At 29.0% G+C, this 16,216-nt stretch overlaps 2 protein-coding genes across 2 annotated transcripts in view; both read right to left on the bottom strand.

Annotated features, from left to right (window-relative positions):
* The window catches only part of LOC107444382 (ribosomal protein L5), a gene marked incomplete at its 5' end in the record, with an annotated part of 10,302 nt that extends 2,673 nt beyond the window's left edge, over positions 1-7,629 (bottom strand). Inside the window, 6 exon segments of the mRNA XM_016058496.3 lie at positions 763-940; positions 2,110-2,312; positions 4,174-4,308; positions 4,399-4,514; positions 7,108-7,177; positions 7,533-7,629. Of these exon segments, the coding sequence (XP_015913982.1) occupies positions 763-940; positions 2,110-2,312; positions 4,174-4,308; positions 4,399-4,514; positions 7,108-7,177; positions 7,533-7,535 (705 nt within the window).
* A 4,653-nt stretch (positions 7,630-12,282) lies between these two features.
* The window catches only part of LOC107444385 (FIGNL1-interacting regulator of recombination and mitosis), a gene marked incomplete in the record, with an annotated part of 31,443 nt that continues 27,509 nt past the window's right edge, over positions 12,283-16,216 (bottom strand). The window contains 3 exon segments of the mRNA XM_043040346.2: positions 12,283-12,500; positions 14,410-14,601; positions 16,024-16,137. Of these exon segments, the coding sequence (XP_042896280.2) occupies positions 12,360-12,500; positions 14,410-14,601; positions 16,024-16,137 (447 nt within the window).

Here is a 16,216-nt window from a genome sequence, read left to right as displayed (position 1 = left end):
AAAATCGGATCTATCTGGAGGGCGGGTAAAAAATTCGGAAAATCTTATCTGCTGCGTGTAAAAGGGGAGAAAATAGCTAAAATAAGTAAAAATGAGAAAGAATTGGTAGCCATGTAGTTTGAATTTTCTGTTTCTCTTTGAAAATCGGTGAATTTTCTGAAAAAGCGGAATACTTATAAAAAAAAATTTTTTTTTAGAAAATCTGAATTTTTGATAAAAAAGCTGAAATTTAAGAGATAAAAGTGAAAAAAGCGGAAAAATCTCATCCCTGGATATACATATCCTTTAATCAGAATTATTGGGCACAATTTTTATTTAAATAGAAGCATTTACAAATAAATGCAAATTGTTTAAAAAGTTGATATTGGAATATATATTTGTATGCAATTTGAATTAGCTTGATTAAAATTTCAAAAACTTTGTTAACTTAAAATATTGTCAGTATGCAAAAGCATTTGCAATTTTATTAAATGTTAGCACTGGCGAAATAGGGTGAGATTTCAAAATCTTGTATAATAACCTGGTATCATTAGTGGATGGTCCTGTAGATAAAAAATTTTAAGATTTTAAAGTCATAGCTATATCTCATATTTAATTAAATGAAAGAGCTTTCCTGAACAACCAGCCATATGTTTAGGCACATCATGCATCCATGCTGAACTGTTATACTGCCTGTATTTACCATCTTTCTATATATAATTTTGACCACTACAGTTTCAAAGGGAGAAAAAGAAATGATAAACAAATTAAACCAATACGTACATCATCAGGTGTGATTCCAAGCTTGATATAATGTGAGAATTGTTTTTTGTAAGCCTCTTCATCTTCATCCATTAACATTCTCATATATTCAGCAACATGTTGTCCAAAGATATGTTTTCTATGAACTTCAGGGCTGAATTCCTTGCTTTCTGCATCATAGCCAGGGAACCTCTTGTTGCTAAAAGAGAATAAAAAATTTTATTTTTAAAAAATGATACAAAACTTATATTTTCACTTTTCATTCATAAAATAGTATTCTTAACTCAAAAATAAATAGCACTAAGAAAACATTTTTTAATCTCACATTGTGTGACTATGACCCATGGCTTTTAAATCATGTTACACTTTTTAAATGGCATACATATTAATCTGGCTATTTAAATTTTTAATCGCACAAATATGAAGCGTGGGTAAGTGAATTTTCTAACCAACTGAGCATGAATTACTATGCTTGATTATATTATCTCATGAATATATATCACAAAGGGAGTTTTAAATTTGAGTGAACAAGATAGTGCAGTAGATCTAAATTCGCATATTTGATTTTAAAAATATGTGAACACAAATCATGATATGCAGCCTTAATGTGAATTTAAATTAAAGTCTGATTTAAAAATCTTTAAAATATGTATCGTGGCATTTTATTTTTACATTGCACCAATACAAATCACATTATATTATCAATCTATAATTCATGTAAATACTGTTAGATAAATGAATACTAAAAGAGTGTTTTCTCGTTTTGATTTTATATTTTGAGCGATTTTAATACAGGATAAGATCTTTTGCATTTTTGATTTTCCTGTGACTTATTTCAATACAACTTTTTCAAAATAAAATTTCTCAGGAAACATTCAGGTAATATTAACAATTAACTAAACAATAAATATTTATTTAATGTTTAAAAAGAAAGAAATTAGTTATTGATTTAGAAAGTTATTCTTTTGCATCTAATTATCTTTGGATTAACAGATTTTATAATATTATGTAAAAAGTTTCAAATTCGTTTACAAGGCTTTTGAGATATGGTGAAATACGCAAAATGTATAATTAACAATAAAGGGTCTGAACTTTGTACTGCTTTCCTGAACAACTATTACAGCCATATTTCAAACAAAAATTCAAATCTTTGGAAAAAGATACATTTATTCAGAGAATGTATGTTTTTTCATCTGATTTTATAACTTAAATATCATCAGCATTAATTAGCATATTTGAGGACACCCCCGCAAACCACCAATAAAAGTTTTCCAATCATTAGATTAAAAGTTATTGAGGGTGGTCAGTCTACTTTTTGCACACTATACACGTAAAATTTAAGATAATAGAAACTTTTAATATAATTACCTATGAGGAATGTCTAACCCTCCATCGACAGCTCCTTTCATAACACCAAATATTTTAGCCCCAGTTGTGGTTCTTGCCAAACCAACATCTAAGTAACACCTGAAAGCTCCAGGCTGGCCATCAATGTCTTCAACATTATAGTCTTCACCATTGGCTTCTACTAATCCTTCATAGATACTTCCCATATTGAATTTGTGCAACAACTAAAAAAAGTAAAACACAGTTGGAAACTCAGCAATCCTATAAGAATGACCAATTGTATAACCCAAAAACAAAACAAAAAAATAAACTGCACTTGTGAGCAATTTGTGCCGTAAGACTATCAGATATCAAGAGATTAGTTTTGCATGGATATTATATATTAACTATTTATTATTTAGTTAGATCTTTAATAAACTAAGCTTTCATTTAAAAAAAATTTTGTTTGCCTTCACATTTTTTAAATATTATATATACATATTCAAAGTTAACATCACAATTTTCTATTTTAAAAAATGGTTCTTATTCTATAAAATGCTTTTAAATTCTTGCATTAAAAGTGCTTCAATTCTTTTTTTTTTACAATTCTTGTTGTGTCTTAGCTTTTGTTAAGACTTGTAATATTCTCAAGTATTTATATGTAGAAAATTCAATTACCAAAGTGAAAATTACATGCCAAAAATTAGAAATTACCATATTTACTAACAAAGAACTTAGTCACGCCACTTTTTATTAGGGCCCAGTTATAGAGTGGCTCTTCACTCAAAAATGTTTGGCACCCTATACTAAAATAAAACATAAATGAAGAACAAATATACTTTTTTGATTTAATACGACATCTTGTTAAAGACTAAATTTTTAAATGCCCTTAACTACAATAGAAGACATCATACATTGAGCCTTATCACATATTTTCAGGGTTAATACAAAGATCTGTAGAAGAAATCGAAAGAGTATTCAATTAAAAAAATTTGTGTAAAAGATAACTAGACAGCTTTTTTTTAAATGAAAAAGCAATTATTATAAGGAACTCGCAAAAATGTATAGTTTGCATATTTTTTCTAACCCTTTTGAAATAAATTTTGACTTTGTCAAACTTCATCAAGAAAAACAAATAAAGTTATAACTTTTTAAACATAAATACATTTTCTAGTTTCAAATATTTTAAGAAATCTTGATAAAGTACAGATGTTAAAGATTAACATAAAAACCTACCAATCTTATATTTTTAAATTTGAATAGATACGAAAATCTGAGGTATTTTATACAAAAAAAAATCACAGTAAATCAATAATTAAGTTCGTTTGTAACATGTAAAATTACATTAAAATTTGCCATTATTTTTTCTTTTAACTCGTGCAATTCAATGTTTTCTTTTAAATTTCTTCTTTAACTATTAGATTTTGATTAGATTTTGACAGCTAAGTCATATCATTTAGTTTCCCTGTTTGGACAGCAAATTTATCAATGTACTTAGTAAGTTCATCTATTCAACATAATAATCTAAGGAGTTTCTAAGGACTAATTTAGAAATCTAAGTAGTCCCTAGTACTCCTTGGAGACTTATTTCATGGAATATAAGGAGAGCATATTTTTAACATTAAATTACAAAATAAAAATACATATTAAAAATATCAGAGAAATAATACCTTTTGGAATTGTATATAAAATGTAAATAACAGCAGAATTGTTATTTATATTAACAATTCAACACATCTGTTTTTGGTACTTAGAAAAATTTTCTCTTACTTAACTCCATAAAAAAAAATTAGAGCAACAAGGAGAGAACTCAGTCGGAAAAAAGGGATAATGGTAATGGAAGGAATAAATATTGCGTTAACTGGACAGGATTAAAAAAAAATAATTAAAAATCGAACTTTAGATTACCAAAAATCTGAACTCTGCAAATCAATGCACCTGGCTTGAAAGTTACAGAATCCCACAAATTAACTGAAAAACTACCCGTCCATCTATTATTTTAAAATTCTAAAAGATGTGAAAATCCAGGAATTTCCAATTGGGAATTTAGTCACTCCTGCCAGTTGAGTAATGTATAAATTATGTTGAAATAATAAGTCCACTTACTCTTCTAGCCAACAATAACCCAACACAGTAGGCAGCAGCATAATTGGTCAACCCGACCTTGATGCCATATTGAGGCAATTCATGTGCATACGCAGCACACACAATTACATCACCTTCAATTCTGGCATACGCTATCTGCAAAAAAAAATTTCATTTTTTAGTCTAAAATAATCAGACTTAATGTAATGAGGAAATAATTTACCTTGTAACGAGGAAATAATTTACCTGAGTTATGATATCTTTGTTGGTAAATCGTACTATCATGCGATATTTAGGAGTGTTGTACTTGTTTTTGTCTTGAACGACGAGTTTGACTCTAGCATAATAATCTGTTTTGCCCTCTAGATAAAAAAAGAAATACAATAAAATTAATTCACTTTTCTAGTAAAAAAACTAGCAATGAGAGCAGCTTTCAAGTTACGATACAACACCCACTTGAAACATCAAACAGGAGTTATTCTAGACTTTTTTGAAAGGTCAGTTTCTTTTAAATAACTCAGTGAATTTGTGTAAACATGGTCCTGATCTATGAAAAATTACAAAAATCAGACCCCAGTGGTAGAATTGCAGCGACATTGTAGCAGAAAGTTGAGTTTTGCAGAAAGATTTTTCTTCTGGAAACTAAAAAATTTCGGTTTTGTAAATCCGAAGTAATACACTGTATTTTCGACAGATATTGATATCAATTTCAGCACAGTTTTTAAAATTTGATATTCTTAATATGTTTATTACAAACCCTGTAGCAGAATTTTTTTAAGCTATCTGCAAGAAACTCTCTAGCCGTAACATCCTTCTGCAAAATGCTACTAATACAATTTATTTTATCAAAATCGGTTTTTTGTTTTTAAACACATTGCTTTTATTACAATAAATTAGTAACAAATATATTTGTTATTATTAAAAGTATCTTGCAGAAGGATATCAGTGCAAGAAAGGCTTGTAGCAGAAATCCCAAAAATTCTGCAGCATGGAACCAAACTATTTGAAGAAAAAATTTTATAGTAGAAAATATCTATACGAAACACAAAATAGCCAAGAATTTCTGATTTATATATTATTGCTCAGCATAAAGTTAAAAATGCCAATACTCCAAAAAAACTCTTGGCATAAAAATTAGGGATGTAACACAGATTCAGCTTTTTGCCGTATGTTGGTCAAATATTGAGCAAAGTATTCTTAGGAGAAATAATTCAACGAAGTTTTTTAGGGGGAAATTTAAATATATTTTATTGAGAATTTAACAAAGTTAGAACACAAAAAATTACAACACAAAATTAGAAAGTTTTTTGCATATGGCTAATTTTTCTTCTGAAAGGCATATGGACAAGTAAAACTTTGAAAAATCTAAAGTAGATAACTTCAACTGGACCATAAGTTATGTATGATTCTTTTTTAACTATATTTTCATCATTCATACAACATTTTTTTTAAAGTAATGTGTAGGTAATATTATAATATAAATATGCATAACAATATAAAACTAAATTTGACCCTCAATTTTTAAATTATCCTAATTCATTCATTATCAAAATAAACGCTTTGAAGGAAAAGCGAAAAGACAGGAAAGCGAAAAGTCAATCTATAAATATATTTTCTTGTAAAATGATTCATTAACTTAAGAGCTTTTTTTTTGTTAATATTTTAACATGAAAATTGAGAAAAAATATTCAAAGATGCATTCTTTAATGAAATATATTTAAGCAAAATATAAAATAATTTAAAATCACTGGAAAACTGAATAATATACTTTTCAAAAAAGAAATTATATATATCAATAACAACCATCAGAATTTAATCTGAAATATTTTTTAGTTTTTAAGCAGTCCATTCATTTCTTTTTAAATGAAATAAATTTCTAAAAATTAAGTACATATAATTTATCTAGATGTAAGTACATTTTTATATTTAGATAAATAAGACATGATCCATTAAATAATAAAATAGATTTTAGGATTCAATCTAAAAAAAAATTTTAAAAAAAAAAGAAAAAAGAGAAAAAGTAAATGTGAGCTTTTTTGTACTACAGTAATTATTCTGTTATCTGCGAGAAGTGGATTATCCACGATTCACTCTTTTCTTACTTTGGGGAGATATTTCCATATCCTGATCTGTTGCACCAAGGACAATCGCAAAGGTGCCATATAGTTTTTAAACTTGCAAATTATAAAAAACAAACAAACATATGTTTGCTCGAGGGTTGCTTATACATTTTGTGATTGTTCCTTTTTGTGATGTTTATAGTTTCTCCTGGACAACTGCCAGGACTTGGTGATTATTCTGCCACAGATCAGGATGTGAAAATCTCCCCCTAAATCATTGATATGATATTTCAAAGATATAATTTCTAAATAAATTATATGCGGCATAATATAAAAGAATAATTATGTTTAAGTTTACTTTCTCACATTAACTATTCTAAGGAAAAAATATTTACCAATGAAAGAGATGCAAGGTATAATTATAAGTTCTAATAATTCTAATTAATATATACAAGAATTTTTAGACGTAAATGTGATCGGTGATTTCCAGAAACTTTAGGATCGAGGTTAGTGAAAAATCTGGATTTTCCGAAGCACAATCACTTCTGCCTTAAGCTTCTACTAAGCAAATTAATTAATATTAAAAAATTCCCCTTCTTGCCTTGCTTTATAAAGACTATGAAAATACACATGGTCCGAACGTTTAACTAGCAATGTTAGGAACAGTGTAATGTTCGAACAGTTCATAGTGATATTAGACTTTTACGATTTGAAACTTATACCAGCATTAGATACAAGAGGAACTTAACTGTTAAAAGATAAACAATGACGTTTTAACAAGGACACTGATATAAAAAAAAAAGTGCTGTGAGAAAAAAGGAAATAAATTTTTAGTGCAAAGAATGTTAGTACAATACATAAATTCAATGTTTACTGTGACATAACAGTTACTTACCTCTCCTCCTCCTAAATTTCACCTGGAAACGCTTGAAGTACGACTTATTTTTAACAACTTTAACGAACCCCTAAAATAAAAACAGTACGTTCTAAATTGGAATAATTAAATGTTTTACTTCAGAAACATTTGCAATGATTCAATGCATTTGTAAAAACTTCAATACTATTAAACATCAGGTGAAATATCATTACGCATGAATAAAATTAAAACCCGCTTCATGAAAAATTAGCAAATTACAAGATTCAGAAATAATACAAATCAAGATCGCGAAACAAGACGGCATGGCGTTAATCATAATTAAGAGATATATTTGACAATCATAGTGCATCTGTTTTGTCAGATAACAGTACTGGTTTAAAACTATAAGACTCTAGAAAATGAATATAAAGCAACAGAGATTCAAAAATATTTGTAAAATTTACCATTGTTTAATTTAATTAGTACTGCATAAAATAGATAGCTTCGGCTAAGGGGTGACCAAATTTTAACAACACGACAGATTCTTGAAAACTTTATTTTCTCTGAACAACATTAACTTCAGTTCATTTGAAAACTTCTTTCACTGTGGCAACATAAACGTAATCGTTAAGAACATTTACTGCTGCGTTCTTACTGTATAGACCGGTTCCATGTTGAGACTCTTTCCACTTTCGTTTCCTCTCCTCTTTTTCTAAGTTATATTAGAATCCTTACATATTCTGCAATTTTACAAATGGCAAATATTGATTTGAAGATTTTAATAAATTTAGATTCAATCTTCGCCACGTTTTCTTTATTAAATATCTCATAATTTAATTTTCGAATAATAAACGAATGAAAATGTTAAAAGTTCAATAAATCTTTACAATAATAATTATTTCCTGTTGATTTTAGAAAATCTATTTCCTTATAAGGAAATAGATTGTATACAGATACTGTATACATAGTATCTATTACATACTGTATAAACTGTATGTAATAGATACTGTATATAGAACCTGGATTTGTCTCAAAAGACGACGTAATGCCATTCCTGCGTTCAGGTTCGTGATTGATCACACCATTGGAAGAGCTCCTGCCTGTGATGCAGCGTCAAGAGTGACCAAAGCCATGATCGCCGTGCTGACAATCCATGCTGTTGCAACCCAATGGCTGTTGCAATCCATTGCTGTAGAACTGTTCGTGCAGACACTTGTTGTCTTGCAGATGACCCCATTTGTTTACTCAGGGTTTGTGACGTAGCTGTACGATCCCTTAAGGCCATGTGGATAACATGTCTGTCTTCTCGACTCTTTGTGACGGGGGCCGCTGAGATCCAGCACGGCGTTTCATATGTCCGTCAAGAACCCATCGATTCCATATTCTGCTAACTGTTATGGACCAACGCGAGAAGCAATACTTCGGTATGTTAAACCGCTATCTCGGCAGGCCACAATTCAATCTTGATCAAACACGTGCTGGTAGGCATTTCTACTTCTTACACGAGGTATAATAAAAACTTTTTTACCCATGAACCACGCTCAAATTCAATTTCTGTATGAGAAACTTACAGTCAAACCTCTTCTTTTATACACATTGTACGTATCGCTACCACAGCCTGCTTTGCGTGAATGCGCTGAAAGGCTATTATCATCTGCATACCACAACAGGCTTCATCCGTCCTGCAAATCAATGTAAACAGCAGTGGAAAAAAGAAGTTTTCGATTTAGATGTTCATTAAGCTAGAAATGTGCAAAATGTTACAAATTGCTTTATCTAATAGTTTAATAATTATCACAGTGAGAAGCTGTTGTTGTTAATTTACGTCGCACTAGAGCTGCACAATGGGCTATTGGCGACGCACAGTGAGAAGCATGCTCGGCGAAAAATTTCTGAAGTGATGGTGACGGCGATAGTATTTTTTTAATATAAAGAAAAGAGATAAAATACTTCTGCAAGGTCAACTTCTTCAACTTCAAGCAACATCCGCCGTTAATACTAACCAAACTGTATTTACCTAGTCATTGATACGCACTTTTGGAATTCTTCTTTTTCATAAAACAAATGTGCAAGGGGGTCTTGAAGATGAGTTAATTGATGCTCTCAATTAACTCATGCTGAAAAATAGGCGTTTTAACGTCAAGGGAGGGATAAGATTTGTTGAGAAGAATCAGAACTGTGGAATGGCTTCCTTTTTAGAGAATTTTTATCATTGCTTTTTATTTTATTTTATAACCGTCGTTGAACAGCCGATCTAATTTTGGTTTACGACTCCGTAACCTTGTTATTGTTGCTGTAGTTCATTTACGTAGCACTAGAGCTGCACAATGAGCTATTGGCGACTGTCTGGGAAACATCCCTGAGGATGATCCGAAGACACGCCATCACAATTTTGATCCTCTGTGGAGGGGATGGCACCCCCGCTTCAGTAGCTCGACGACCTGCACGCGAAGTCGAGCACTTTACGGTAGAACAGTTTAACGAGGACCAATACCGCACACCCTCGGTCCCTACGCAGACTGATCCAAGTGGTCACCCACCCGCACACTGACCGTAGCCAGTGATGCTTGACTTCGGTGATCTGCTGGGAACCGTGTCTTAACGATCAGCCCACTGCGGGACCCGTAACCTTGCAATTTTACCCCAATCTAGAAGACAAGGGAATTCCCGGATTAAGTATTGGGAGAAATTTGCCTCCGTGAAGAACTTTTCGATGGAACTAATCCGCATTTGCGTTACAAGGAGAGGAAGACAAAGAAAACCTCGCACGGTTAGGCTGGCTGCAGGGGGACTCTAACCCATGATCCATCGACCACTGAGGATATTTTACGTCAGCACTGTGGTCGGTGATTCGGACCCGGTTTAACTCATTTGAAGGCGAAAGCTATCCCCTGAGTCATCATGGCTTATCATTGCTTTTTAAAAAAAGTTAAAAAGAGGGAAAATAAAATTTTGTAAATATGCAAAATTTGCCTAGTAGTGAAAATCTTTGCGATGTTTCAGCGACCTCCCTTTCAGGCTCCCTTAGTGGTAGAAACACCTGTTTTTATTCTGGAGATCAGTGCCTAAAGTGACTCTATTCCTACATTTCCACAATGTACCAATAAGAATTTAAAATTTAACATGCATGCTGTGTCCTACTAACGTCATATTTTTAATAGGTAACAAACTTTCAGGTTTTAAAATTGAATTTTTCCTCTTGCATGACAGAATAATTTTAGAATTACACCTATTTAAAAGCTCACCAACATAAACGAAAACCTTCGAGATACAAAGTGCCACCTACTCCGCACACATTATAATATCACACAGAGATTTCATTCTTCTCAAGGGAGATAATAAGGGAAATGGATAAATAAATAGACAGATCCACATAGCTGAATACTTTCATGGATGAAGTTTTTTTCTTCATATTTAGATCTTTGCATTAACGTTTGAAACTTGGGAGTGGCATAGAAAATTGGACCAAGAATTCTATCTTCTGTATGTGCATGGTGTACTATAGAATGCCTCGTAGTCTTTCTATATCAAATAATAGCTTAAATTAGTTTTCCTTTATTAAATTTAAGGCCTAGAAACTAAGAGCCATAAATATTCAGTATTCTATTTAAAAGATTATTTTCAGAGTTAATCATTTTCTGGAAGCAAAACTTATCCTAAAAATTTCCTAGTCTTAATGGCATCATGTTTTTCATAAATCAAGATTTTTAAATTTTCCCTTTTAAATAGCTTAAAGAAAAATTGCAGTTAGAATTCCTATACTTTAAGCAAGACACATCAAGAGCAGCTTTTTCCTACTTTAATGACTATTTATTTTATTCCTGATCCTAACATTCCTGTTGTAGAAAATCTCAATGTGAACTATGGAAACCAATAATATAGTCACCTGAATAAAATAAATAGAAGTTACCTAAAACATATATATTTATTTGAAATAGCCATTGATTGAGATTGGATTGGGAAAAAACAGAATTGCCAGAACGACTAAAAAATCAGTATAAAAATAGATAAAAAATTTAAAACGCAATTATCTTTTCACGCAGAGAAGAAAGTTCTGCAGAAAAATGATTGGAGTCATAAAATAAGTAAAAGTTTCTTTCCATCACTGAAACCCCTCCTTTTTTTTTAAACATTGGGAGAAAAAAAATTAGGTCAACAGCACAGAAATGCTCTGAATTGAACAATAAAACATATTACGAGCAGGAGCTACACACGATTATGCCCATATTTTCACCTATATGAATCTGCATTTTGTTCAATGTATTCAATTCAGAGTGTAACTCCTTTAAAATGCAGAATGAGAACCTTATATTGAAAAGATTTAAAGCTTGAAGGATTTGTAGAAAAATTTGCACATACGTAAGATCCTTATCTCACAAAAAAGAAACTTCACATTTTTTTTTTTATTTCCCTGATAAAATAAAGTGAAATAGAGGTTAAATTATGTTAGACAGTTATAAGATGGTAGAACTTTTTCACTGTAAGTAGTAAAGAATAGGAGTTTGGAATAATTGAAAGGCTTAGTGAAAATTTCACTGTAAGTAATAAAGAATAGGAGTTTGGAATACTTGAAAGGCTTAGTGAAAAAAAGTTCTAAAAATAATTTTTTAGGGGAAAAAATTTAAATTTCTCGACAATTTTATTTAATAATTCAAAATTTGTTTATTTTGTATCAAGTCTTTAAAATTTGCAGATTTCTGTGACTGGAAATACTGAGTAACAATATTTGAGTGGTTCAACAGTTTTAAGTGTAATTGGCAACAAACAGTGAACAAAATTTGTCATTCGACATCAAATTAAAATGCGAATGCTAGGACTCAAACAACTTAAAGGAGTGTTAAGGATTAATAGTTTTTACCAATTTGAACCTTATGGACAAGGAGGATAAGGAATAAAAAGTCTTTTAAAATTCTTTATTTTCTGTTGTCAAGGTATAAACTTTAAAGCTCATTTATGTAAACTTATTAAAACGGTACATAAAACCTTCAGCCACTAAATTTTTTAATACCAAAAAACTTCAAAGTTTAAAACTAAAATGCAGCATGTTATTTATAAAATAGACTTTCACAAATACAATTTTTTGAATATAAATTATTTATTTAATACTCAATGCCTCAATCATTAAACGTACTATCAAAAATGTCTCTCTTAAATTAAATTAGCTATTAGTCTCTTAAAAGACAATAAAACAGACACAATGTAATAAATCCAATATCAAGATGGAAACATTTATTATTACACATAAACAAACTTTTGATAAATTAATAATTTAACATAATCATCAAATGGCATTATGTAAACAAATCAGACAATATTTTCTTGCTTTCATCAGAAAAATGTTCTCTGAATGCATTATTTACTTGATATTCAGCCAATTGTTTTTGGTACATCTCATATCTGATTTCTTCTTTTACAAATCCGTTCGTAGGAATCTGAAAAGGATATTTGAAGGTTGATTGAAAAATTAGTAAAAGCTATAAATGTAAACTTTTAAGAAACTAATAATAGTAGAGTCGAATCATCATTACACAAATCTAGGCAAGCAAAGCCATTTCCAATTTTTCAAAGCAAATTCTTAATACTTAATTTATTTTTTGTGGCATATGTTGCAAGAGTTATATGTAGAATAATAAGCATCACAATAAGTGTACTGCTCATTGTCTAAACTTATGTATAAATTCACAAAACACTGGCTGTAAATAACTTTAAATAAGTAAGTTATACCAGATAAAGCTTTCATTTAAAAAATTAAATAGGAACTTATTTATCCCCATGTGAGTAATAAAGAGGAAAACGTAATTGTGATTTCTAACTTTTCTACAGCTGTATTGTTAGTGTCAACAATATAGGTACAAATGGGTGGAAGTTAAATATTGGAAGAGAGCGAAAAAATGTATTCAATAAAAAAATATATTACAAATTTATGTTTTTATTTAAAAACAAAAAGGATAGTTCTTTTTATTTAAAATGAAAGTCAAGCTGTTTTTGTTTTAAAATTTATTAAAATAAATGTTGAAATTTTCTTACTGAAGAAATTATTCAAATCAATTAATTTTCTTCAAAGCGTTTTTTATAACATTTTATTTATATTGATACATAAATAACAAAATATGGCACATGTTTTCAGTTAAACTATTGACATTTATTTTGTCAGTAAATTTCAAATTGGATAGTATTGACTGCTCAGTGACAAAGATCGCATTTATAAACGAAGGAAAAAACAAACCTTGTATAACATTTGAATGAGACTATTGTAAGATTTAAGTTTTTGTATCTTATTGCCTTGCTTTTATTTCCTATATATTTTGAATAAGAAAATATTTTATTTTTTGTAGTATGCTTTGAATATACAATAAAAATTTAAAATTACAAAATTAATGAAACTTGGAAAAAAATTAAGTTTGTATTATACATTTTCATTTTTAATTTGTTAAAAATTTACATTTCTCTCTAAAATATACTCATTCTTTGCAGTGTAACTCAATCTAAGGTATAGTTTTTTTTATGACAATAATCATAATTTTTGCTTTCATAACTAATTCTTAATTGTATTAACAACATGTACATTAATATAAGTATATCAATGTATTTATATTAGGAATATTGTATTATTAATGTGTAATTGTAATTACTAATTAACATTCATAAGTTACTTCTAAAAATAAATACTAATTCAGCAGCTGCCTAAATATATGCATTAATTTTGCAATTATGATTCTGAGATCTCATCATTTTTGAAAGCTATATATAGTTAAATCATCAAAACAATGTTTATTCTTAGTGCATTAAAATATAGAGGACAAAAAGAAAATTAAGCAACGACTTTAAGAAGAATAAAAATTAAACATGCGTTCATCACATTAAAATGATAAATTTTTCAAAATGAGCTGATAAAATGCTGTTTTAAAATAGCAATAATAACTGAAGAAAGAATCAAACTATTTCTATTAATTGAATAAAAAAAAATTACAAAATTTCTTTCAAAAATTTATGTTTTGTGAGTAATTGACTCAAATGTTTGCAATTTTATAGGATCTAAATATTAGTTTATTTCATACTTCATTTACATTTTAACATGGCAGCATGCCAATAAATAATATCCCAGTTTAGCCTAAAATTATAATTGGAAAATTCTTCTTTTTTTTTTTTAAAGGTAGAATCCACTGAAAAACAGGATGCAGATAAATAAAATAGACAAAATGGTCATTCTTTAAATTCTTCATGTAACACCAGAATTCATATTCTTGAAGCAGAAATTTAAATATCATAAAGTTTTTAACAGTTTTCTCTTAACACTGAAGCAAGTCTTTTTAATAATAAATAATTTCAAAATATGTTTACCATTTCTGCATAGGATTTTATTGAAGGAACCAAAGCAGGACACTTCATCACAGTTTTCTTCACAATTTCAGGGTGAGGGGTGGATTCAGCAAGTCTGAAATATAAATTGAAAGCCTCAAATCTGATGATGTAATTCTTGCTCTGCATCACATCAGATAATAGCTGTGCAATGGCTGATGTCAATGAATCAAGCTAAAACAGAATTTAAAAAGAATTACTCTTAGAGAAGGTAGTTTTGTATCATGATTCTAAAATTATAAACATTGTACCTAGAAATTTAATACATGTCTCCAATTCTCGTGTAATATAATATGCATTTTCGAGACCAGAACTTAAGTTATCGCATGCAAATTAATGGGTTCTTTCCAGACAGAGAAAGGATATTTCTTCCAATTTAACCAATGAAGAATTATGGGAATGTCATTTCTGCAATCATTCTTTCATTAATACTATTTTCAAATAAAAATTGCTAAATAATGCTACCAATTTTACTAAATCACACTTTATTTTTAAAATTAACAACCTAAGCAGCAGGTTGAAAAACCCTGTTTCAGACAGAAAGGTACCAACTTGCCTGAGAAATAAAAGTAGCTGGCGAGAGGCACTTTGCAACGACCATGCCGTTAGTCTCAAAATTATGAAACCCTAACCTCCATGATTTTGTAAATACTATTTATTTTACAAAAATGATAAAAATTTGTTTTGCTAACTATTATTATATGAAATATTTTTCAACTTAAATGCAACTAAAATGCATATTTTTTTCCAGAGAATTTTGTAAAAAATAGCTATGTATCTTTTCAGTAGTTTGAGATTTAGAACAAAAATTAAGGAATAACTAAAAATAGAGCGGATTGGCACCTATAGACCATAAAATAAGAAGGATTAAAAAATTTTCATAACACATGGGGTAAAAAACTTAATAAAGATGCCTAAATATTTAAAAATAAATATAGATATACATAAGCTACACATTTAAAAATGATGTAATGAAAAATATCATTAAAATTTTTATTAATCACTATTAGTTCTACAATCAATTGTAAAGTCTTGTTGTCGTAAAATTGTTCATTTCATAACCCTGATAGATTTGGAATGAGATTCTGTTGAGTTATTCTAATAAATTATATTTTTTAAACTGATTATTAAATGTTTGATTTGTTTCTATTATTATTAAATAAAATTACATTAGGGGCAAAATTTCAATTGCTTCAATTTCTTAACCTTATACTTTCTGCCCATTATATAGAGTTTAATAAAAAAAATTTCTGCAAAAATATATGTAAAGAAGCATTTATTTACACAATTTGATAAAAATTGTGTTGTTAAAAAATAAGTAATAATGAAAATTATATATAAAACACAATATATAACATAATTTTCCTACCAATTACAGCACATTTGATCAAAACAAATTTGACGATTAAATACTAAAAATATTAACTCATAAATGGTGAAGTTTTTCAAGCAAAAAATATAAGATAAGTATTTAAATAACAGGAATATCACTAAGTTTCGAAGAAAATAGTCATGAGTTGGATGCAAAAGAGTGTAAGAATAATTCTAAATCAAATATTGTCAAAAATTATAACTCTTTATTTTGATCATTATTACCTCTTTATTATTTCTTGACAAATTTTTTCCACAGAATGCTTTTAAGAATGAAACAACAGCTAGATTGATTTCAAAAATATCACTCTTGAATACAATAGAAGCAAATTCTATAAACTGAAAAAAAAATTACAATTAGATGAACTTTGCTGAACTTTATATCAATTAGATGAACTTTTTCAATATATATATATAT

Source organism: Parasteatoda tepidariorum, chromosome 10 (assembly GCF_043381705.1).
Source record: "Parasteatoda tepidariorum isolate YZ-2023 chromosome 10, CAS_Ptep_4.0, whole genome shotgun sequence".
Lineage (NCBI taxonomy): Eukaryota > Metazoa > Arthropoda > Arachnida > Araneae > Theridiidae > Parasteatoda > Parasteatoda tepidariorum.
Note: the sequence above shows the minus strand (reverse complement) of the source record. Positions and strands in the feature narration are given on the sequence as shown.